The following is a 24,799-nucleotide window of genomic DNA, read 5'->3' as shown; positions in this document are numbered from 1 at the left end:
CAGGGTTATTATAAGAATTGGGCAGCTTATGAGAGAGTATCTGGTGGAGTCTGTGTCTACGTCCTTAACTCTCTTTGAAGCGAGCATGTGCCTCTTCAAACTCCTTTAGAGACTGTCGCTGTTAGGGTGTGGATGTTGCAGGCTGTAACCATCTGCAGTATCTATCTTCCACCAAATGGTGGTGTCGCATAGCATGTATTGGCTGCGCTGATAGCCCAACTGCCGCCATCTTTCCTGTTACTGGGCGACTTCAATGCCCGTAACCCTTTGTGAGGTGGATTGGTGGCAACAGGCCGAAGCACTGTCATTGAGCAAGTGTTGGCACAGCTTGACCTTTCTGTTTTAAATGATGGTGCCTCCACACATTTCAGTGTGGCGCATGGCACGTACTCAGCCATCGACCTTTCGGTCTGCAGCCCTGGCCTTCTACCGTTTGTCACTGCTCCAGCGTCACTCACCTGGGCATCTCCCCAGATGGGCTTTGAATAAGGCTGACTGGGACTCGTTCGCCTCCATTGCCACTATTGAGCCTCATTTTCATGACGCCATTGATGTGGTGGTTCACGCGGTCACCACTAGCATCCTTTCTGCAGCGCAATGTGCAATTCCCTGTTCTTCTGGGTCCCCTTGGTGGAGGACTGTGCCTTGGTGGTCATCAGAGATCACTGAGGCGATTCGCCATCGCAGGCGGGCCCTCCACCGTCATAAGTGGCACCTGTCACTGGACCACCTCATTGAATTTGAATGACTCTGTGCCTGAGCCCAACTCCTTATTTGCCAATGGAAGCTGGAGTGCTGGGAAAGGTATGTCTCCACCATTGGCACCCGTACCTCTCCATCACAGTTTTGAGCCAAGATTAGATGACTCTATGGCTATCAGTTTACTTGGGATTTCCCTGAATGGAGCAGTCTGTACTGAATCAGACATGATTGCAGACCTCTTAGCAGAGAATTATGCCCAGAGTTCTGCTTCTACAAATTACCTGCTGGCCTTCCGCTCCCTGAAAGAATGGTTGGAACCTCAGAGCCTTTCATTCCATACGCGTTACCCTGAATCATACAATGCTCCATTCAGTGAGTCGGAATTCCATAGTGCCCTCTCCACTTGTCCTGATACGGCTCCTGGGCTGGATCGCATCCACTATCAGATGCTCAAACACCTCTCGGTGGACTGCCAACGACACCTCCTAGACCTTTTCAACTGTATCTGGGTTGAGGGTGAGTTCCCGTCTCAGTGGCGGGAAAGCCAGTGTTGAAGCCTGGATAGAACCCACTGAGGTGGACAGCTACCGCCCCATTAGCCTCACCAACGTTTTGTGCAAGTTGCTTGAACATATGGTGAGCCGGAGGTTGAGTTGGCTCCTTGAGTCTCGGGGTCTTCTGGCTCCGTCACAGGATGGGTTCTGTAAGGACCGCTCTGCCGCCGATAATCTTGTCTGCCATCTGTATGGCCTTTGCCCGTATCAGCATCTGGTTGCCATCTTTTTTGACATGCGGAAGGCATACAATACCACATTGCAAGTTGCAAGCTGGTTCCTCCCATAGTTCCTCCCAAGTCCAGGAGAATGGGGTCCCGCAGGGCTCTGTCTTGAGTGTTGCCTCTTTTTAGTTGCTATCAATGGGCTAGCTGCAGCTGTGGGAACGTCTGTATCAGCTTCTTTGTATGCTGATGACTCTTACCTGTACTATAGCTCCAATGGCTTTGCGGTTGCTGAATGGCAGCTATAGGGCGCTATCCACAGGGCGCAACCTTGGGTCGTCACACATGGCTTCTAGTTTTTGGCAGACTTGCGTTATGCATTTCTGCCGGCATCGCACTGTTCACCCTGAGCCACGGCTTTATCTTGATGGTGAACCTCTTGCTGTGGTGGAGATGCATCGGTTTTTGGGCTTGGTTTTCGATACCCAGTTGACTTGGCTACCTCATATTCGGCAGCTTAAACAAATGTGCTGGCACCATCTTAATGCTCTTTGTTGCTTGAGTCACACCAGCTGGGGTGCCGATTGGTCTACCCTTCTACGATTGTAACAGATGTTGATTCAGTCCCATATCAATTATGGGAGCATTGCTTAAGATTCGGCATCGCGTTGCCGTTGCTTGACCCCATACTTCACTGTGGGATCCGACTCACAACTGGAGCTTTCTGCACAAGCCCCGTAAACAGCATACTTATGGAGGCTGGTGTCCCTCCATTGCGGATCTGGCGCCATTGACTTCTGGCTGCTTATGCTGCACATCTTTTTAGCTTGCCCGGGCATCCCAATTACCGTCTCCTGTTCCCCAGTTCTGTCGTCCATCTTCCAGAACGGCAGTCCTGGTCAGGGTGTACGATCGCTGTTTGTGTCTGGGCTCTTCTCCCTGGGCTTGAGTTTCTCCCTCTTCCACCTCTCTATTCATATCCCCCCCCCTGGTGTGTGCCCCGCCCATGCCTTCGGCTGGATTTGGCACAGGGCCCGAAGGACTCGGTCCCTCCTGAGACCTTACGCTGCCGCTTTGTTTCCACCCTTGCTGCATTTCATGGATCTGCCGTGGCGTATACTGCCGGTTCGATGGCTACTAGTCCAGTTGGTTATACTATTACCCCAAATCACATAAGAAACAGATTGACCATCCTTACAGTAGAACAGGCAACTGATAAAATAGTTTTCCTTCAGTCAACAGATGTCGCAGGCGACGCTACAATGCTAATTGACCTGTCCATGTCGCGGAATTGGCAACGCTGTATCTTCGGTGACGCGAATGACGCTGATTTGCGTTTGGCTAGAGCTCTGAGCGCGAAATGAATTCGTCACACTGCTGACTGTAGCTCATGATCGGCTGTGGTTTTTCCCGAGTTCTCAATCTAAGGATATAGATTAGCTCCTGTAATTCTACAAACCAAGTTTATTTCTCACAATCATATGCGAAATGAAATAAATGAAAAGTAACACACAAACATTTCTCGCGAGTTACTGTTTAAATGCAGACTGTATTGCAGTCACATAGGTTTTACACTCGCCTTCCATGCTATACAGCTCTTCTCATACGGATTATGGTGGTAAAAAAGATCTCCACGTGCAGGTTAACACTAGAAGGTTCTCAAAATCCGCACTCTTTTATGATGCGAATTAATGCTGGACATATTTCAGTGACAGTCATTTCAAATTTACATTCTTTTACTTTGCATGTAACTTATCGTAAATGATATAAAAGTGGCACAAAACGATGAATTTTGGATTGTTGTTGAAAGGGGGCTGCAAACGCGGTAACATACAAGTGAAAGCGTATTTTTGGAGTATATTTTGGCGGTGTCAACTTTGAAGAGCCACAATGGCAAACCATAATTATGTTAAAAATTTACTTTGTACAGTTTAAAGATAACCCGCAAGTATTCGCAACAGACGTACGCTTTTATCTGCAACACAGTTATTACTGGGGATATCCGCACTCGCGCAGACCTGTTACTATAAGTAGTGTTGTTTTAGAGTGAAAGCTGTGTGAGGATTATTAGCGCACAGATAAAAAAAAAATAAAATAGGCAGCATCTATAGTTTGCATGTTATGCTCGTTCTCTTCTATTCTCCTCCCTTCATTCCAGTATAAACGCTTGTTCACAAGTATAAACGAATGGCAGTGAACATTGGTGAATTATCTATGAATACTCGTTTGCTGCAGTGTAAACGAGGTTTTACACTCGTTCACTTCATTCGCTCTAGTATATACCAGGATTTAGAGGGACCGATGACCTAGCAGTTAGATGACGGCTATTATTCATTTATTTCACTGTTGCGATTTCAGCTCTAGAGCCATTTTCAAGTACCAAGGGAAAGGTTGTGTAAGGTAATGCTTCTTAAATTGTTTACCAAATGTTACCACACTATGCTTTGCATTGTGTTATCCATATCTTATATTGGTTTCAGTTTTCACATTGCACACAAAAATGCCTCTACAGCCAAAATTACGATAGTGAGTGAATAAACAGTTTAAAAAAGTCCAAATCGCAGCAAAGATTTCATTTAAAAATTGTATGATATGATTCTTGTACAGGAAGGGCTGCCACGTTATATCAGAATATAAGATCGACAAAATTTAGATAGGATCGAATGCTTAGGGTTCTTTATTAATTCTTACTCGTAACTGATTTATTGATTTACCTGAATTTAAAATCCACTCCCGTAACCTTTCTTCATCTTTGACGGGAAATCTGAACTTTTTAGTTCAGGATTTGTCTGTCTACTCCTTCCACAGTTGATATACTCCCAGGCCCTCGGCATGACGACTCGATCCACTACCACCAGTATGTCAGAAACAGCTGTACTTCACAGATGCCAAATGGTGGAAAGCTGCATGCGTTCGGACGATGTTGCCACATGTTTCACAGAACGGAGTGCCGTCTAGTGGTTGGTGCCACAAGTAAGGGTGTGACGCTTTTGCCGCCTGGTGGCTGTTCCCTGACAAGGGTTGCCTGCTAGACCACGTGATTGGGCAATCTGTTTCTTACATGATATGGGCTATTACTCTTGGGGATCATTCTGATCAGTGCTCATTGTCGGCTGGCTGCAGTGTTTTCACTGCCGAGCTGATAGCATCTCTTGTGCCCTAGAATATATCCGCTCCTGCTCAGGTGAGTCCTTTGTTATCTGTAGTGACTCCCTGAGCGATTTACTAGCTGTCAACCAGTGTTTTCCTCGCACTCGTCTGGTGATGGCTATCCAGGAGTCCATCCATACTCTTGCCCATTGCGGCCGCTTCGTGGTTTTTATGTGGACCCTGGGTCATGTTGGCATCCCGGGTAATGAATGTGGTGACACGCTGGCCAAACAGGCTGACCGTGCACAGGCCCTGGAGATTGGCCTTTTGGAGTGCGATTTCTAGTCAGTTTTGCGGCAGAAGGTCCTTGGTACACGGAGTGATGAAGGGTCAACTTGCCTTCACCCAACAAACTTCGGGTTATCAAGGAAACTACAGGTGTGTGGTGCTCCTCCATGTGAGCCTCTCGCAAGGACTAAGTTGTTCTCTGCCAGCTACGCATTGGCCATACCTGGCTGATGCATGGGCATTTATTGCGCCACGAGGACCTGCCTCTGTGTTGCTGTTGGACTGTGTGCTTTTCACTGCACTCTGGCAGCAGTTTACACTGCCTGATATGCTCCCTGCACTTTTAACAGATGATGCTGCCATGGCAGGCTTAGTTTTGAGATTTATTCATGCAGGGGGATTTTATCGCTTGATCTGAGGGTTTGTGTCTTTTTTTGTGTAGAGTCTGGCCTTTGGCCTACGGTTTTAGATTGGGGTTTTTAGTGTGTCTCTTGGTGGTTGACTTTTCCTTTTTTGTTACCGTGGTTGGCCAACCACTGTAACACTGTGTGTTTTTTAATTCTTCTTTTGTGCTCTTTGTCTATGACTTTCTTGTTCTGTGTTGTCCCTCGTCGTCTGTGTTCTTTTTCTTCTTCGTGGGCGTTTTTAGTCGTGGAAAAAGAGACCGATGGACTTTGTAGTCTGGTCCCTTCAACCCCCCACAAACCAACCACCATCTCTCTCTCATTCTGTGTGTGTGTGTGTGTGTGTGTGTGTGTGTGTGTGTGTGTGTGTGTGTCAGAGTATATGTTGTATCATTTGACTGCCAAGGAAACATCTCAAGTTGGCCTGGTTTTAATGAGCTGACTTTTTGTGGTATCAGTAGACTTGCTGACAGATAGCTGCAGAGCAAGATCTGACAAGTATTTGTAACAGAGTCCAGCTGAAATCAAGCAAATGTATTGTGTTGAATTTATTATGTCAAGCACGCCTAACAGCTGTGTGAAGATGTCTCACATGACTCTGAAATTGATAGCAATATGATGTGACCAGTCTACAGTGTAGAGTACATCATAAAATGACAGTTTACAATGAATAGTTCCAGGAAAGCTGCAATAATTTAATTAGTGTTGTTTTTTCTTTACTATAAGCACGTTTTGGCTACAGCACCATTCTCAGGTAAATGCAGTATGGACGTCTATTCCAGCTAGACATTTTCTAGAGAGTGGCGCTATAGCTGAAACAAGCTTGTAGTAAAGAAGAAACAGTACTAATTATAGTATTTGCAGCTTGCCTCGAATTATTCATTATAAAGTAACTGCTATAGCTGTAAGGAAAATGACAACTATTTGGGATCATAGAATTAATTACTTTATGCACTAGATTTATCATCCATTTCATAGACTTAGACCATGTTGAATTATATTTTTTTGCAAAGTCTTACATCAAATCTGTAATTGTAATTTATTTCTTTTTCTCCCACAGTGATATATTTAAGGAAATTAAAGAACAATTCCATAATTGTGGAGTTATAATGAGGCAAGCTGTTGATCATTTTTCTGAAAAAGGTATGTACAAACAAAATTTTCTAAACTACATGGCTTATAGAGAAACCTAAAGGTAAATTGGGTATTTGGCAGTAAGACACATATGTTCTGTATTCATGTTGTGGAAGAGATTTAGAAAACATGTACCCGAAAACCTGAAGAAAAAGTTAATTGCAATGCTGAAGCTGTATTCTGATATAGTGCCCTTTCTCACAAACTTAATTAAATTAAAATTAATGCTCCTACCTAAGTGAATTGAATCAAAGAGGTCTATGGTTTCTATTATACTGTCTTTCATGATTATAAGAATGCATCAAATTGTAATAGGTGCTTCATCAGTAAATTCCTCTGTTATTTTTGGTTACGCTATATTCAGTAGGATAAATTCACAGGATTGAAATTAAAAGTATTCATTGTGAAGGGCTATCTTATGAGGTACATGGCTGTCAGAACTGGTATGTTTAAAAATATTCCTCAGTTGTTAGTTTATATTTAATGTGAATAGACTTTTTCTCAGTTGTTTCTTTATATCCAATGAGGACAGACACTCATATATTTGTGAGAGAAGATGACAGAACGTGATAAATTTGAAGACATCATAGTCACCAGTTGCAAGAGACCGTCTGTCCAGAGCTGCATGTACACTGTTATCACCTTGTGCAGTTTGTCACATTACGAGTCTGGTATTGAAGGCATCATTGCCTACCTCAGACAATAAAATTGGCTCTGGAATTACCATGGTATTGGCTACTAACAAAAAGGTGTCAGGTCTATGATTGGATACCAACCACAGCGTAGATTTTGAATAAAAGTAGTAGTCTGGGATAGTGAGTCACCCTCATTCAGCCAACAGCTTTGTCAAAGATTGCAGAGGAACAGAGACCACCCCCTTAGGATAGGAAACTGGCCCTTTAGGTGGAAGAATCAATAGAAGGTAATATATTTCATTGAATTAAATACAAATAATGTGTATCCGCAGGAAGTGATGCCTGAAATTGAAAAAGTATCATGATGATTTCTTCATTGGCCAAATATTTCAGATTAGCATCTCATCCAGACCTCTAAGAGGGGCTGCCAAAGAGGGGACAACTGTGAGGGGAACTGAAATACCAATCCTAACATAGCTTTTACTGCTAAGACTATCCTAATCCCACAACATTTCTTTCTTCCAGGTGTTAAGTCATATGTGTACCAAGTTTCGTTGGATTTTGGCTAAGTGGTCCAGACCTATGCTTTACATCTTGCTCCTTCTGGCTGCCAACCCTACCCGTATTTATTAAATGTCATCACAGCTGTCAACAGTTGGCTCAGCAATTGCAAAAATTATTGATACGACACCAATATGTTTTGTGCTCCCAGGTGCACAGCTGAGTTGTTGATTCAGTTTTAGCACAGTGTTCTGATGACCAACCCAGTCTTCATCCTCAAGTGCTGTGAACTGTGCTGTTACGTGTACTCACTATCTGTAACCAAAATAAGATGGTTTCCTTTTGATAATTTTTGTGTGTCTTGTTGTTGACTCCCCCACCCCATGTCTGAGGATGCTAGGGAGTGTTTCATTCAAAGGATATCTTTCCACATAGTAAGTTACACACACACACACACACACACACACACACACACACACACACACACACAGACGCGCGCGATCCAGGGGGGGGGGGGGGGGGGGGGGAGATGGATTCAGAAAAATCAGGCCTATGATAATAATATGGTACTGAATTTAGAAATACTCCAATGGAAAAGAAGAATTACTCACAAAAATGCATAGTACAGTCAGCCCATTCAATTTACCACAAATCATTAATTATACTAAAATTTTGAAACAGTGAATAATATTTACATACATTATACATTTTAACAATGAAATTAAAGCAAAGCTGATCATTATCAGGCAAAGTAAGTACAGTGGAATCTCGCATAGCGAGCATAGTTCATTCCATAATCTTACTTGTAGTACAAAACAGCTGTTAAGCAAAACAATCCATCCCATATAAATTAATGCAAAATACAATAATGCTTTCCATGCGGAAAAAGTACTAAAAGTTTTATCTTATTCATACCTTTTATTCTAAGAAAATTATACATTCAGTATTATGTACCTTACTATTCCCAATACATACCTAATTCTTTTATACTAGGAAGCTATCTACATTCATTTGTTTCTACCGACACTTCAACACTTGGTGAAAATACGACATAACATTACATTTAACCTGCTATTCTGGACTTAACACTTCTTGAAAGCTTGTGGACTTTCTGAAAGGTAAAAATGCAGTGGTTCAATTTTCAAATTGCTGTTTGCATTTGCACAGAATAGCAATGTGAGACAGTCTTTTATTGGCTTGTGATTGGGCAATGCATTATCCTCTGCTGTTATAAACTCCCCAAAGTTGCTTTTGGTTTTTTTTTTTTTTTTTTTAAATAGAGGTGGAGCCCCTCCACGCCCACACCGGCATGATGGCCAACACAAAAGGTCTACTGCCATCTCTGCATAAGGGTTAGTTTTCACTAAAGTGAGGTGTCGCAGGATGTGGGTATTGCGATGTTTGCGTACGTCTGGTTAGGATTAACCATTAATATGCACTCATCTGGAGATAGATTGGTCGAAATCTGACGAAGGGTAGCGGTTTGAAGGGCAGAGGAAAAAAAGTGCCAAGGGAAAAAAACCTCTGCGAAAGTTAGGTCGGGCGGCAAGAGCAGTACAAAACAGCTGTTAAGCAAAACAATCCATCCCATATAAATTAATTGTCTTGCTGCCTGCGGTAGGTTATGTAAGGATAGGCTTTGTTAGTAGTGGGTATCATGCATGTCGATACCTTGACGTTGTGCGTTTGTGCTGCTCGGCGGCTGGCGCTGGGTGCTGGTACAGAGTCCTCGTTCAGCGTCAGCATCCTGCAACAGTTAGGTTTGTTATCGATCTTGTGGCCGATAGGTCATATACCGGAGGCACAGTGTGAGGGAATGTTGGCAGATTGTTTGTGCGTCTGTGGGTGAGCTCGTCGGTGTCCCTGCTGTGGCCTGTTGGTCGGCACTAATAGCAGCTGGTAGTTGCCAGTCAGTGTTGCTGATATGCAGGGGCTTGCCGACGTTTGTCGCTGTTTGCGTATGTTAGTTAACCATAGGTGGCTATGCCCTAGCTAGCAGTGTCTTTGGCCGCTTGTGTTTCCACCTGTGGTTGTGATCATAGTTTCCCAGAGTGAGGATGAAAGGATTGTTTGAGTGTCTCGAGTTCCTGCATAGTCGTGTGGCGTGTTTTTTGAATACTTCCTTGAGGGTATCAAGGCGGTATTCATGGTGAAGATCCACGGTGCGTGTGTAGCGTGGAGCATTGCTAATGATTCGTAGCACCTTGTTCTGTATGATCTGCAGGCGGCGCAGTCGTGTGGGAGCTGCATATCCCCAGACGGGAGCTGCGTACGTCATCAGAGGTCTAATCAGTGTCATGTATAAGGACCTTGACACCCTCCTATTCAGTGTGCTTTCCTTGTTGAGCATTGGGTAGAGCTGTTTGAGCCTCGCGTGCACTCGGTTGGCAACGTATTCGATGTGGTCCCCCCATGTAAGTTTCCGGTCCAGCCAGACACCAAGGTACCTGACTTTCTCTCGGAAACGTATTGGGCGTGTATGTAGTGTTATTGGTCTACAGTGTTGGTGTTTGCGCAGTAGTTTCGGTCTGCGTGTGAACAGAACTGCTTCGCACTTGTCGACGTTTACTTTAACACGCCATCGCTCCAACCAAGGCTCAGCTGTTCTGAGTGCTGTCTGTATTCGTGAATTGATGTTCGATGGTTTCCAGTCTTGCGCGAGGATGGCTGTGTCATCCGCGTAGACGGCTAACATCGTGTTTTGTGTCGCTGGGAAGTCATTAATGTACAGGTTAAACAAGATGGGCCCTAGGATGCTCCCTTGGGGTACTCCAGCTTGGATACCGTGTTGTGTTGATTGTTTATCCTGCACGTTAGTGTTGAAACATCTGTTCGTGAGATATGAGTGTATGAGACTTACGAGTCCGTCTGGGAATCCAGCTTTGCTTAGTTTGCGTATGAGTCCGTTGTTTCAGAGACGATCGAAAGCCTTTTCGATGTCTAGGAACACGGCCCCTGTGGCTTTGTTCATGTTCTAGCCATGTGTTATATGTTCGACTACGCGGAGGAGTTGTTGTGTTGTCGAGTGGTGATTCCTAAATCCGAATTGCTCCGGTCTTAGGGTGTCGTTGGCGATGCAATGCCTAGTGATACGTTTCAGTATTACCTTCTCAACAATCTTGCTGAGCGAACACAGCAGACTGATGGGTCGGTAATTTTGGGGGAGGGAGTGGTCTTTCCCTGGCTTCCTGAACATCAGGACCTTGGCCGCCTTCCAAAAGTCAGGGAAGTGTTGGTGTGTCAGGATGGCATTCGTTAAGTGTGTGAGGTATTCTACGGCTTTATCCGTGAACTCCTGGAGGACACGGTTTTGAATGCCATCAGGCCCAGGGGCTTTTCTAGCGTTGGTGTGCTTGATAGCCCATGTGATTTCATTTGTGCTAGTACGTCTTATTTCGTTGCGCGAGGGCTGGGCTACAAGTCATGTAACCTCCTGGTCCGTTTCAAGTGTGAATGCTGGGTCTGAAGGAACCAGATTCGGCATGAAGGACGCTGCAAGTGTTGTGGCCATAAGCTCTGCCTTTTCTGTCGCAGAGTAGGCCGGGCCGTCTGGTCCTTGTAACATGGGAATGTAATGTTTCTCCCTGGTGAAGTGTCTGGCCAGCTGCCACACGCCAGGACGTGTGGTATCCAGCCCAGCGAGTTTCTGTCCCCATTGCTCATTTCTGAATGTTTCTATTTTATTCCGTATTATGCCCTGGAGTCTGTTGACGTGCAGTTTATAGAACGGGCGCCTGGTACGCTGCCAGTATCTCTTGAGGTTTCCTCATTGAGATAATGCCCAGGATTTCCTGGGGCAGGGCCGTCGAGTGTTGTCTTGGTGTTGCAAATGGAATGGTGTCAGTCATTGCGTCTTGGACGGCAGTTGTGAGAGCCTCCACAGCCTCATCGATTTGCTGTGTCTTGTTAATTTCGTGAGTGTCAGGAATGCGACTATCAAGCGTTTCCTTGAACAGTGTCCAATTCGCACGCTTGTAGTTAAGCATCCTGCGTGGTTCGATGTCCTGCAGTGTCTCTTCCATGTGCAGTATTACAGGCATGTGGTCCGAGTCCAGATCGTTTTCAACCGTTAGGTTGAGTGTGCATGTGATGCCCTTTATGAGGGCTACGTCTAACACGTCTGGCCTATGTCGAGTCTGTGTAGGCACGAACGTGGGAACGTCCGGCCCAAGTATAATGTAGTTTCGGCCTAGTGCGTGTTCGTACAGTTTCTTGCTGTTGAAGGTTCGTATTCGTGAGTTCCAATCAGGGTGTTTTGCGTTGAGGTCTCCAGTGGCTATTACCCGCGGTGCTATGTTGAGTACTGTGCTGATATCACGTGTTACTGTGTTTTTAGGAGGGTTGTATAGTGACACCAGTGTGGTGTTGGCCCCGTTGAACTTGACCCTGACGGCCGTAGCCTCTAGTCTTTCAAGTGCTGGGAGCTCGATGTTCGTGTGTTCTATGTCTCTGTGTATGATGATTGCCGTGCCACCCCCCCTCCTGCCATCCGCTCGGTCGGTACGATAGACACAATACCCTGGGAAGTTTAGTTGTTTGCGAGGCATAAGCAGTGTTTCGTTCACAAGAGCGATTCGGATACCCTTTCGCTCCATGAACGCGGCCATCTCGGCTTTTTTGCTTGCGATCCCATTGGCATTCCAAAACAGGATCTGTGAGATTGTGTTTAAGTCTGCGTTTCGGGGCTGGTGTGGTGTATTATCCATGTAGTAGTGTAAAAAGCGGTGTGATAGTGGCTTGGAAGCTAGTCCAGTTGAGCGTACCCGGCATGAACTGCATGAAGAGTTGTGAGACACACCCCATAATCTATTTCGGTGGTCGTGCGTCCGGGGAATAATGTTTCCATTATTCTCTGGAATGTTGTCGTAATGTTGGTCATGTCGGCCTGCGAGTTTTTGATCGTGTTAGCGGCCGCTTGTTCCAGTGTTGGCGTTTGGTGAGGGCTGGCCTGAGAGTCGGCTGTTTGTGTGGCAGTTGTGGGCGCCTGTGTATTCTCTGTGGTGAGTGGGTGTGTTATGTGGGTTGTTGAGTTGGTGTCCGGGTTGTATTCGTGAGTGTTGGTGTCCTGTTGTCTGTGTACTTGTTGTGGTGTGGTTGTGTTCCTCGTGCTGCGGCTGTTTCTCCTTCTCGTCCTCGTCCTCCTCCTCTGGCGCTGTGGTTGTCCCTGTGTAGGTGCGTTTTCTGTAGCCTGTGGTGGGCTGCAGTTTGCGATCTCAGGGGTTGCTAGTTTCGTGTTGTGTGCCCGGTGCGGGTTTGGTGTCAGGTGTTGTGTGTCTGTTGCTGGGGGTGTTTGCCGAGCGTGTTCTGAGCTCTGGGGCTCCTCTGACCGTCCCGCGCTGCTGGGGCTGCCAGCGACCACTCCAGCGAAGGATATTCCACTTCTTACTGGGTGCGGGGGCGGTTTTGGAACTGTGATGGCGGTAGGTTTCGCATGTTTCGCGATTTTGCGCCTCAGAGCTGCTTTGTAAGCAATGCACCCTCTGTAGTTTGCCGGATGGACAGCACCACAATTGGCGCACTTGCGAGGTGTTGTATGGGGGAGTTTGCAGCCTTGGGTCGTGTGACCGCCAGCGCAAATGCGGCAGCGGGGTGCGAGACCGCATCTGATACCCGTGTGCGCAAAGTGCTGGCAGTAGTGGCATTGTTGGGGGGTGCGCGGCATGTTGTAAACCTCTACATTGACGACCATGTGAAGAAATAGCTTTAACTTCAGCAGGTCGCGGGACTTGGCCATGTCGGCCAATTCCGCCATGTAGTTATGAGACGGTCTTGCTGTGCCGAACTCTGACATTCGGTTTACCCGAATGCACTCCCACCCGAGAGCAGAGAGTTCATTGTGTACTGTGTCGGTCGGGGTTCGTGAGTCTATCCCCTTTATCACGTACTGCTGTGTTTTTTCCAGGACTGTCCTGTACGTCAAGTGTTCTACCTTCCTTTCTTTGAGAAAGTCCAGTAGATTTGTGTAGTCTGCCTTGTTCGCCACGTACAGTGCGGCATGTTCCCCGGTGAGCTTAGAGTAGTATGTTGTGGGGCTGTGCTGATTGTTAAATTCCTTGTTTAGGAGACTTAGGTCTCTGTAGTTGTGAATGATGACCGGTGGGAAGCCAGTTGTGGTGTTGTTTGTGTTCTGCGTGACTGCTTGTATATTTGTGGTTGCTGCAGTCGCAGGGTGGTTTGTGTTGGTCCCTGTGTTGTTATTGTTGTTTGTTCGCGATGTAGATGGTGTTGGCAGCAGCGCTCGGCCGTTGCTTCATGAGTTTGTGGGCTCACTTGTTCGCGTATTTGGCTGCTTTTTGCGCCTTGGGCCGACCTGCTGCCACGGTCCATCTTCATCTGTGTTTGTTGTGTCCTCTGTCGGCTCTGGATCCGGTTCCGTCGGTGCCTGGGCCGCCAGAGGTGAAATAGGGGGCATGTCCTTCTGTTGTTCAGCAGGTGCCTGTGTGTGTGGTGTGGGTGTTTCTGTCTGTGTGTTTTCACTGCCCATCAGCTCTGCGATCAGCTCCAGCTGTTCCGCGATCTGTTTGTCCTTCAAGGCAACCTGCTCTTGGAAGATGGACAGTGGGACGGAAATGATGGCGGGAGTAGCCGGCATTTCCACCTCTTGTGCTGCAGCTTTGCTGCGGGTGAGTGGTGGGGAAGCACAGGAAAGATCAGACATCTTTGCTGTTTCGGGAGGATTTATTTGGATAGGGAAGGATGGATGCAAGACAATTTTGCTCTTTTCACGAAGCTACAATATTTGCTTTTTAGCAGAAGCGCTGTGTATCGTGTTCCTACAGAAGAGGGGTGTCCCTACGACCTATCTGCGCGGAGTGCAATGCGCGGCGCAAGAGAGCGCGGGCTGAAGAGAGCGGCCTACAGTGCGCGGGGTTATCCGACGTGAACGGGCCCCTGACACTGAGATTACCCTACCAAAGAACGGGAGAGTCCCACTGGGGAGATTTGCAACCGAAGTTGCAGGAAGTTGAGCCGAAGCTCTTGCCACTTAGCGCCCGAAAGCGTTAAGCGGCTTGCGCGGGTTCGTGCCGCTCAGCAGAGCGTCACTGGCAGCTACGCCAGTTGCAGCTTATTAGAGACCACCCCGAGGAGCTATCAGCGGGCAGCTACGCCAGGTGCAGAGAGCAGCGTTCCGCTCGGGTCGGCTGCTCGACTGCGAGTGCCGCGCTTTTGGTGAAACTAACCTGGGCATTCATCTGTATACCAGAGCTGATGGGAAGCTCTACAACATTTCTCTACTCAGATCCAAGCACTTCCAAGAGGACTTGTTTGTAAATAGCCTTTTATATGCTGATGATGCTTCATTTGTAGCGCGTACTCAAGACAATCTGCAAGAGCTTGTGGATAAATTCTCTACTGCATGCAAGCTCTTCTCCATGTCTATTAATGTAAAGAAGATGGTTGTCGTGGCACAAGGATACACGGATCCGCCTGTCATCAAACTGGATGGCTCCTTGTTGAAGGTAGTTGATAAATTCTGCTATCTTGGTTCAATAATGGCAGAAGATCTCTCCCTGGATGACGAGATAAATGCACAAATAGGAAAGGCTGCCAGCACTTTCGGAAAGTTTCGCACATGTGCATGGAACAGCAAACATCTTACATTGTCGACAAAAATTATTGTGTATCAATCATGTGTGCTGAGTATTCTCCTGTATGGAGCTGAGACTTGGATATTGTATGCCAAACAGGAATGAAAGCCCAACACCTTTCACCTGTGGTGCTTATGGAGCATCTTGGGAATATCATGGAAGGATCATGTGACAAATGATATGGTTCTGAAAACTGCAAAACAACAAAGTATCACTGCCACACTCAAGCAACGTCGCCTGCAGTGGTTAGGACATCTGCATCGTATGGACCACTCCCATCTGCCCCAGTGCACATTACTCAGTAAAATAGCAGGAGCAAACAGATCTTGTGGAAGACCATCACTGGGCTTTAAGGATTGCATCAAGTGTGTCACATTCGTCAATGCACTCTGGCCGCAGCCTCTTGCAAGCAGAAGTGAGAGTTCTCTTGCTAACCCCTTACCATGCATTTTCGATCATATTGAAGCAGGAAACAGTGTTGAACTGATATTTCCAAAACTCTCTCAGAGTGAGATTGGTGGCTTCAGTCAACTCAAAGCAATGCTCAAAGGGTGCTTTACTTTAGAGCTTCTTAAAGTTAGAAATAATCTGCTGGCCCATCCCCTGGTGTAATGGTGGTGTGTTGGGAGGCAGAAATAGTATCTTGATGAATTGAAATTCTTCAAGGAGGTGGTCTTGTAGGCGAGGAGAATGGGCAGGACCGTTGTCCGTAACAAGCAAGACATGGATTGGCAGATTCATCTCACCGAAGTACCAACCACTTCATTAATCCAATCACAAAAAAGATCACGTGCCACCAAGCCTTGTTGTTGGATCTCCACATCACATTTCACCTGCTCTTACACTTCTCGAAGGCTTATGCAGTTTCTGAATTGTAAACAAGCAACGGCTTAATTTTCAAATCGCGAGTTGCAATGGCACAGAATAGCAATGTGGGACAGTGTTTCATTGGCTTGTGACCTAGCAATGCATTCTCCTCTGCTGTCATAAAGGTATGCTTCAGCATTTTTTTCCAGAATAAACCGATCTCCTCTCAATTAAAAACCTGTTGCGGCAGATAACCTCAGAATCTTCAAGCATCTTGAAGTTGTTGATGAAGTTCTCTGCTGCCTTTGTGTCAGAGCTGGTTGCTTCACTGTACCTCACAGAGCTGTGAATGCCAGTTCTTCTCTTAAACTTCTTGAACCAGCTACGGCTTTCCTTAAACACTTCTTCAGCCGTTGATGATCTTGGCGCCTTCTTAACGAGGTCGGTGAAAATCATTCTTGCCTTCTCACCAATGAAGTTCTCGTTAGCAATATCACTTTGCAATTGCTTTTCATTTATCCATTTAAGAACAACCTTTCAACATCGTCCAGAATACAAAACGGTTATTTAGATACTCTTGTCACTTCCTTCAAATCTTCTATCTCCTTAACCTTGTCCTTATTCGTGAGGATATTGCAAATAGTTGATATAGACCGATTGTATGTGCATGCCAAATCAGCATTGCTCACAGCACGTTCGCGATTTTCAGTGATTTTACATTTCATTTCTAAGGTCATTCTTTTTCCTTTATGGCCACCTTCTTGCGGCTTTATATTCCGGGACATTTCTACAAATGTTATTAAAATTTGCGCACAAAAAAACGCTATGTGAACACAAGTTTAGAAAAATTTGTGAAGACAAGCTGCACTAAGAAGCAGAAGGAGAACTAAACCCAGACTGCAGTACATACTAAAGACTTTGTTCATACTCCACTGCCGACAGTGAAAGGTGTTCATCTTGTTGAACGTTTCCGCCGCCACGCACGAATGGCTGGTGATGTCACACTAAATTGTCGTAACTTGTTATACGAAACATCGCTCGTTAAGCAAGTCTTTTTTTTCCAAATTGTCGTGTTTGTTATGCAAATTGTGTGTTATGGTAGGTGCTCGTCAAGTGAGGTTCCACTGCATTTCTTTCATCTTTGGTTTCTAAACCTTGATCCTTACTATCAAACATTTGTGTCACTCATCTTGTCAATAGTCATTGAACCCACTTTTTATATCTTTTCTCATAAATACTTCACAAATCATCTAATTATTTTCGTCTCTTGTGCTGTGAATCACTCATACATGTTGCCACCTTTAACACTTTAAGGACTGTTTATACATAGTTCACTGTCACTCCCATAATTTAAAAATTGTCATTTTTTCTTTTCACTGTGCCTCACCCTGTGGCAACATCTGTAAGCTTACTAATCTGGTGTAATCCTCAGGTGTCTCTTGGTCTTCCGTTATTGATTGTCCTCCTAATATTAATGTATTTGATGAACATTTGTTAAATAAAGTGCACTGCACTGTATCAGTTGATTTTCCATGTGTTCATATTTATTTACTCAATGTGTTTCCTTAATAATCATCAGGTTTGTAATAGGCAGGATTCTAAATACTCTTACCATGTCAGTAAGTTGTACCACTTAGCACCATATCACAAATTTCTTTCATGGCAGACTAAGACATTAATGTAGATTATTTGGGCACAGACTGTACGCTTTGAGAGCTCGATACAAACTTCTTATATTAATGACTGCTAAACATGAACTAAGTAGCTTTATATTTTAGGTGATCCTCACAGACTAGGTAACATAGTTACTATAGTAGCTGAATACTATGTGGAGACTTAAAAAAATTTAGATTGCTCACGAGTTCTATGCTAGACCTTGACTGCTTGTAGTTTTATGTGGTATGCCTATTTATAGACACACACAATACAAGAATCACTTAATGGTAAAATACACACTAGACAATAAAATAAAAAGGGGAAAGTTAAATGAGATACAGTCACAATATGGAAGAGTAATGTTAATAAAAAGGGGACTCTGAAAATTTATCAGTAAAATTGTTGTTGTTGTTGTGGTCTTCAGTCCTGAGACTGGTTTGATGCAACTCTCCATGCTACTCTATCCTGTGCAAGCTTCTTCATCTCCCAGTACCTACTGCAACCTACATCCTTCTGAATCTGTTTAATGTATTTATCTCTTGGTCTCCCTCTACGATTTTTACCCTCCACCCTGCCCTCCAATACTAAATTGGTGATCCCTTGATGCCTCAGAATATGCCCCACCAACTGATCCCTTCTCCTAGTCAAGTTGTGCCACAAATTTCTCTTCTCTCCAATTCTATTCGATACCTCCTCATTAGTTACGTGATCTACCCATCTAATCTTCAGCATTCTTCTGTACTGCCACATTTCGAAAGCTTCTATTCTCTTCTTGTCTAAACTATTTATCGTCCACGTTTCACTTCCATACATGGCTACACTCCATGCAAATACTTTCAGAAATGACTTCCTGACACTTAAATTTATACTCGATGTTAACAAATTTCTCTTCTTCAGAAATGCTTTCCTTGCCATTGCCAGTCTACATTTTATAACCTCTCTACTTCGACCATCATCAGTTATTTTGCTCCCCGAATAGTAAAACTCATTTACTACTTTAAGCCTCTCATTTCCTAATCTAATTCTCATTGCATCACCCGATTTAATTCGACTACATTCCATTATCCTCATTTTGCTTTTGTTGATGTTCATCTTATATCCTCCTTTCAAGAGACTGTCCATTCCGTTCAGCTGCTCTTCCAGGTCCTTGGCTGTCTCTGACAGAATAACAAAGTCATCGGCGAACCTCAAAGTTTTTATTTCTTCTCCATGGATTTTGATTCCTACTCTGAATTTTCCTTTTGTTTCCTTTACTGCTTGCTCAATATACGGATTGAATAACGTCGGGGATAGGCTACAACCCTGTCTCACTTCCTTCCCAACCACTGCTTCCCTTTCGTGACCCTCGACTCTTATAACTGTCATCTGGTTTCTGTACAAATTGTAAATAGCCTTTCACTCCCTGTATTTTACCCCTGCCACCTTCAGAATTTGAAAGAGAGTATTCCAGTCAACATTGTCAAAAGCTTTCTCTAAGTCTACAATTCTAATTGGAGTAACTAATAATATAACAAGTTGTTTTAATGCAATCAGAAAAATCAAGGGTACGGATCTTTGGCACTGCATTTTGGAAATAATCACAATTTAAGATTGGAGTGTTGCAGAACATCAAAATTTTGACTGCAAATAACAATAGATTAAAATATTTGTTGAAAAAAGAGAATGATGGCTTTCAAATGAACTATACCAATTTAGAAACAGAAAACTATTTGCACACATATTAATAATGAATATTCCTTTAAAGAAAATGTTTCCAAAAGAACCAAATGTACAGTTACTATCAGCAGTCCGAAAGCTATACCGTGAATAATACGAGAGTTGGAACTTAAATAGTGGCAACTACTTATTCACAACCGATACAAAAGACTTACATGTTTGCACCTGTTACTGTCCTTTAAAGTAGTCACCAGCATTGTGTAGAACCCATTGCCAGCAATGTGGAAGGTGCAGTATACCGTTAGCAGAGCCTGTTCTGTTGATGGTGCGAATGGAGCGGTCTAAATTTGTGGTCATTCTCGTGTACGACTGTGATGGTGTTATCCTAACACATCACGTTCCTCCACAGCAGGCCATCAATGCGCAGTATTACTGTTCATTTTTGGAGCATCACCTGCGACCAGCTTTGTGAAAGAAGCGGTGACACTTCTTTGCAACTCACCCATCATTTTACATGACAATGCACAGGCGCATGCAGCTCAAGCTGTGGCTGCTCTGTTTGGTCGATGGGACTGGGATGTACTGTACCATCCACCATACTCCCCGGACTTAAGTCCTTGTGACTTTGATTTGATTCCAAAGATGAAAGAACCACTTCGTGGCATTTGCTTCAGAACTGTTGCAGAGATTTGACAGACAGTAGACGGCTCCATTCGCACCATCAACAGAACAGGCTCTGCTAACGGTTTACCACGCCTTCCACATCGCTGGCAAATGGTTCTACACAACGCTGGCGACTACTTTGAAGGACAGTAGCAGGTGCAAACATGTAACTCTTTTCTATCAGTTGTGAATAAACAGTTGCCACTATTTAAGTGCCAACCCTCGTAAATTGTAATGAAATACGACATGAATAAGAAATTAGCCATTTCATGTAGCTATTGTCTATTTATTACTAATCAAAATATGTCACAAAAGAAAAACTTAGTGTTGCTGTCAGGAGTGGTATAAGAGTAATCCTCCTTTCAAGACACTGTCCATTCCATTCAAATGCTCTTCCAAGTCCTTTGCTGTCTCTGACAGAATTACAATGTCATCGGCGAACTTCAAAGTTTTTATTTCTTCTCCGAATTTTTCTTTTGTTTCCTTTACTGCCTGCTTAATATACAGATTGAATAACATCGGGGAGAGGCTACAACCCTGTCTCACTCCCTTCCCAACCACTGCTTCCCTTTCATGGCCCCTCGACTCTTATAGCTGCCATCAACTGCCATCTGGTTTCTGTAAAAATTGTAAATAGCCTTTCACTCCCTGTATTTTACCCCTGCCACCTTCAGAATTTGAAAAAGGTATTCCAGTCTACATTGTCAAAAGCTTTCTCTAAGTCTACAAATGCTAGAAACATAGGTTTGCCTTTCCTTCATCTAGCTTCTAAGATAAGTCGTAGGGTCAGTATTGCCTCACGTGTTCCAACATTTCTACAGAATTCAAACTGATTTTCCCCAAGATTGGCTTCTACCAGTTTTTCCATTCGTTTGTAAAGAATTCGCGTTAGTATTTCACAGCTGTGACTTATTAAACTGATAGTTTGGTAATTTTCAAACCTGTCAACACCTGCTTTCTTTGGGATTGGAATTATTGTATTCTTCTTGAAGTCTGAGGGTATTTCGCCTGTCTCATACATCTTGCTCACCAGATGGTAGAGTTTTGACAGGACTGGCTCTCCCAAGGCTTTCAGTAGTTCTAATGGAATGTTGTCTACTCCGAGGGCCTTGTTTCGACTCAGGTCTTTCAGTGCTCTGTCAAACTCTTCACGCAGTATCATATCTCCAATTTCATCTTCATTCTCTTCCATTTCTATAATATTGTCCTCAAGAACATCACCCTTGTATAGACCCTCTATATACTCCTTCCACCTTTCTGCTTTCCCTTCTTTGCTTAGAACTGGGTTTCTATCTGAGCTCTTGATATTCATACAAGTGGTTCTCTTTTCTCCAAAGGTCTCTTTAATTTTTGTGTAGGCAGTATCTATCTTACCCCTAGTGAGATAAGCCTCTGCATCCTTACATTTGCCCTCTAGTCATCCCTTCTTAGCCATTTTGCACTTCCTATCGATCTCATTTTTTAGATGTTTGTATTCCTTTTTGCCTGCTTCATTTACTGTATACCTGACTATCCCACTAAATAACCCAGTCTTACTTCCAAAGAAAACATCTGGGATTATTTGAAAGAGTGGGTGGAATGTACCAATGAAAATCGCCACAATTTGGTAGCCCTAACAGATCTAATCAATAGCGAGTGGCACCGGCTCTATATATCACACACGCAGAGAAAATTATGGACTCGCTCACCGAAGCGAGACTATTATCAAGGCTAGAGGTGGTGCTACATGGTTTCAGCATGGTGTCCCCTTGGGGTAACTAATTTTTTGTCCATATTTGACAAGATGATGGCAAGTGACAAGCATGATTATAAAACCTTTGATTGTTTTTTTTATTGTATTTTTGTTCTTTCCTGTGTGTTTTCACATTTTGAATACCTTTTGCAGTGTATTTAATGTGTATCATATTGTGGGTTTGTGGGTACATTGAGCTTCCAATACTCGATTTATAGATCTGACTTTTGCGTATATACTGAACTCAGTGTTAGTAGTGAACTGTATATATTCACCTCTGTGTAAGGTTTCGGGATATCTTGAGTTGTTTTAAATTGGTTTTAGGTGTGACTTCTGACATGCATCTGTTTACATTTGCCTGGCCATTTTGAACAACCTCTCATCTGATGTCACTGAACTTGCGATACTCACAAACTGAACACACTAGCGTCTGTTACATTCTTTTTATATTGAAATAAATGTAATGCATTACATAATATTCCATTAGTGTTTCATATTTAAGTTTTTTTTCCATTGCTGTGGATAATATTTGATCATGAGTAAGCTGTTGTAAGGAACAGAGTAGTCTGATGCATTTTGGGAGCTGTAGTAAATGGTTTCACTGAAGGGGGGGGGAGGCAGGATGTAGTAGGGAAAACTCTGGGGAGATCGCTGAGACCTTTTCCTGGAACCACAATATCTGCAGCAGGAATAGATTAATAGAGGAGCAGGAAAGGAAGATAGTTGGGTCAAGCTAGCAGAGAGCTGGTGAGGATGAGGGAAGTAGTTGTGAAGGCAGTGTTGGCAACCGGGAGTTGCTTGAAGGTCTAACAGGAGCAGAATGTGGTCTGACAGTTTTGTTGTGGCTACCAGCAACAGGTTTCAGCTGCCATAGTCAAGGAGAGAGAATCCTGAAGGTGGTAGGATATGTGCAGCAGACTTTGCCCATGATTAAGAAGGTTGGTAATACCACTAATGTTGGGAAGAAGAGAATAATGTAGGCAAGTAGCAGTCATGGCAGAGGTGTAGGTCATCAATTACAGGAGAATTTTACGGAATTTTAATATAAATTACAGGAGTAGTTAGGGGAGAAGCATCAAGTCACCAACATTTTTAGGGTTAGTGCTGGGCTGGATCAGGTGGTGGCATTTTTTTGCTCTTTGTGTAAGGATTTCACAAAAGATGACCACATAGTGATAGTGAGTGAGTGGGGTGGGGAACAGCTTGCCTAGAGACAGGACATACACTATAGGTGATGACCTGAGTAAGAGAGCTTCCCTAACTGGTGGCACCATTGTAAGCCAGACAGAGCTGTTTCAGCAGAATTATCAGCATCATCTTGGCAGTGCTCCAAGGCATGTCAGTGAAGAGCTGAAGTTGACACTGAAAACTGCTGATGGGCGCACATTGTGCTGTTGCCAGAGGGGAAAATCGGGAGATAGAGGTACACTACACATGTTCTGCATCTGAAATTTTGAAAGGAGAGGTTGGTATAGTTGATTAGTGAGAGTATAGTGAGTGAGTGTGGGACTACCCATTGTGAAATACCTGTGATCACATGTAGGAGAACTATGCCTGTTTTAGGATAAAGCATGACAATAGGCTCCCCTATCTTAAAAGTATCTCAACTAGCTTAGAGACTTCTGCGCTATGTATGTGGGAAATAGAATGTGTACCACACACAAGTTGCACAAGCACCATGGAAATTTTCTCAGCATTATCTATCATTCATTAAAATGTGCAGTCAGTTATAAATAAAGTATACCAGCTTGAAGTTGAATTACAGTCTTGGAGCAATACGGTAGTGTGCGTTACAGAGTACTGGTGTAGAGTTAATGAATTGCAGCATGTAGTGCTATCGTCAGATGAATGTGCTCCCCCTTAAAGGGGAGCGGATCATCTATCTATCCAGGGATGGCATACATTTTAAAGCTAGATAAGCTCACCTACATTTAGTGTAGATAAACATTTTAAATTGGCAGACACTGAAGTAACAACACTAGATGCATATAGAAAGTTAATCATTCTTGTGTTTACATTCAACTGCTGGTAATGTGGAGGCTTATTTCAACAAATTAATTGAAGTCCTGAAGAGAGTTTCAGACCCCAGAACAAACATCATAATAAATGTAGACATGAATGTTAACTCGATTGTTGAGGGTGAAATTATTAATAACTTCGTAAACATTTTGAGCTCTTTTGTCATGGTGCAGATGGTAAATAGTGCTAAGAGGGTTTCAAAAAGTTTTCATTTATTTATGGACCACATACTTAAGGATATTGACAAGGAAAATTGTAAAGTATTTATAAAAGATCTTGGGCATTTCAGATCATTACTGATAGGTGATAAAGCTAAAGACTGTCTAGTGAAACCGGCAAAACAGCAGACCTGCAAAAAGATTGTCTCAAATCATAAGATACATACTTTTTCTTGGGCACTGACAAATCAAACCAGGGATGAAATGTATATAGAAAGCAATGTAAATGCAAAGTACTCCATATTCTCCACATTGTTTACATTAATTTTTGAGGAGACGCTTCCAAAAGTAGCAAATTCTACTGCAGCAGCTAAGGAAAATACAGATGACCCAAAAGTCCATTAACATTTGAAAATTCAATATTGTCTGAAATAATGGAGGTACAGAGGTAAAAACTGGCACTCATGTGAAATGACATGGGGTTTTATTGAAAGTAAAAAAGTGCACAAAATGACCATCAGGTGGCACTTAATGTGGTACAAAAGCAATAATTAACAAAACAAACACTTGACATGTCGGCCGTCATTCATCAACAATACCTGTAGTCAAGGGACATTGTTTTCAACAGCACTGTACAGCTTATCTGTAGGTATGGTAAGAAATTGCCATTAGGTGTTGTCTTTTAGCATCTCTAATGAGGGTTGACGATCACAGTAGACATCCAACTTCGGGTAACCCCACAACCAATAATCACAGTTTTACCTTCCAGGAAGTTTTTATCAGTAATGATGATAATTGGTTTCTTGCGAAATGAAAATAAAACTCAGCAGATAATGTTCACTATAAGAGACAAGCCACTATCTGATGACCCTAGTTCTGTTAAATTCCTGGGAGTATATTTAGACGAAAAGTTATCCTGGGACCAACATATAAACTACATTAGTAGTAAGCTATCTAGAGTAATTTATTGATTAAGACAACTCAGAAATTGTGTACCTGAAACATACATCAGAGCATCTTATTTTGCATTTTTCCCAAAGTATAATA

General features: G+C 43.6%; 1 protein-coding gene across 5 annotated transcripts in view; it reads left to right on the top strand.

Annotated features, from left to right (window-relative positions):
* LOC126482298 (transcriptional protein SWT1) overlaps positions 1 to 24,799 on the top strand; it is a 342,452-nt gene that overhangs the window by 252,886 nt on the left and 64,767 nt on the right. For all 5 annotated transcript variants that reach the window (XM_050106316.1, XM_050106313.1, XM_050106314.1 and 2 more), the window contains one exon: positions 6,263 to 6,345. In XM_050106316.1, the coding sequence (XP_049962273.1) occupies positions 6,263 to 6,345 (83 nt within the window). The remainder of the gene's footprint in view (positions 1 to 6,262; positions 6,346 to 24,799) is intronic.

Source organism: Schistocerca serialis, chromosome 5 (assembly GCF_023864345.2).
Source record: "Schistocerca serialis cubense isolate TAMUIC-IGC-003099 chromosome 5, iqSchSeri2.2, whole genome shotgun sequence".
Lineage (NCBI taxonomy): Eukaryota > Metazoa > Arthropoda > Insecta > Orthoptera > Acrididae > Schistocerca > Schistocerca serialis.
Note: the sequence above shows the minus strand (reverse complement) of the source record. Positions and strands in the feature narration are given on the sequence as shown.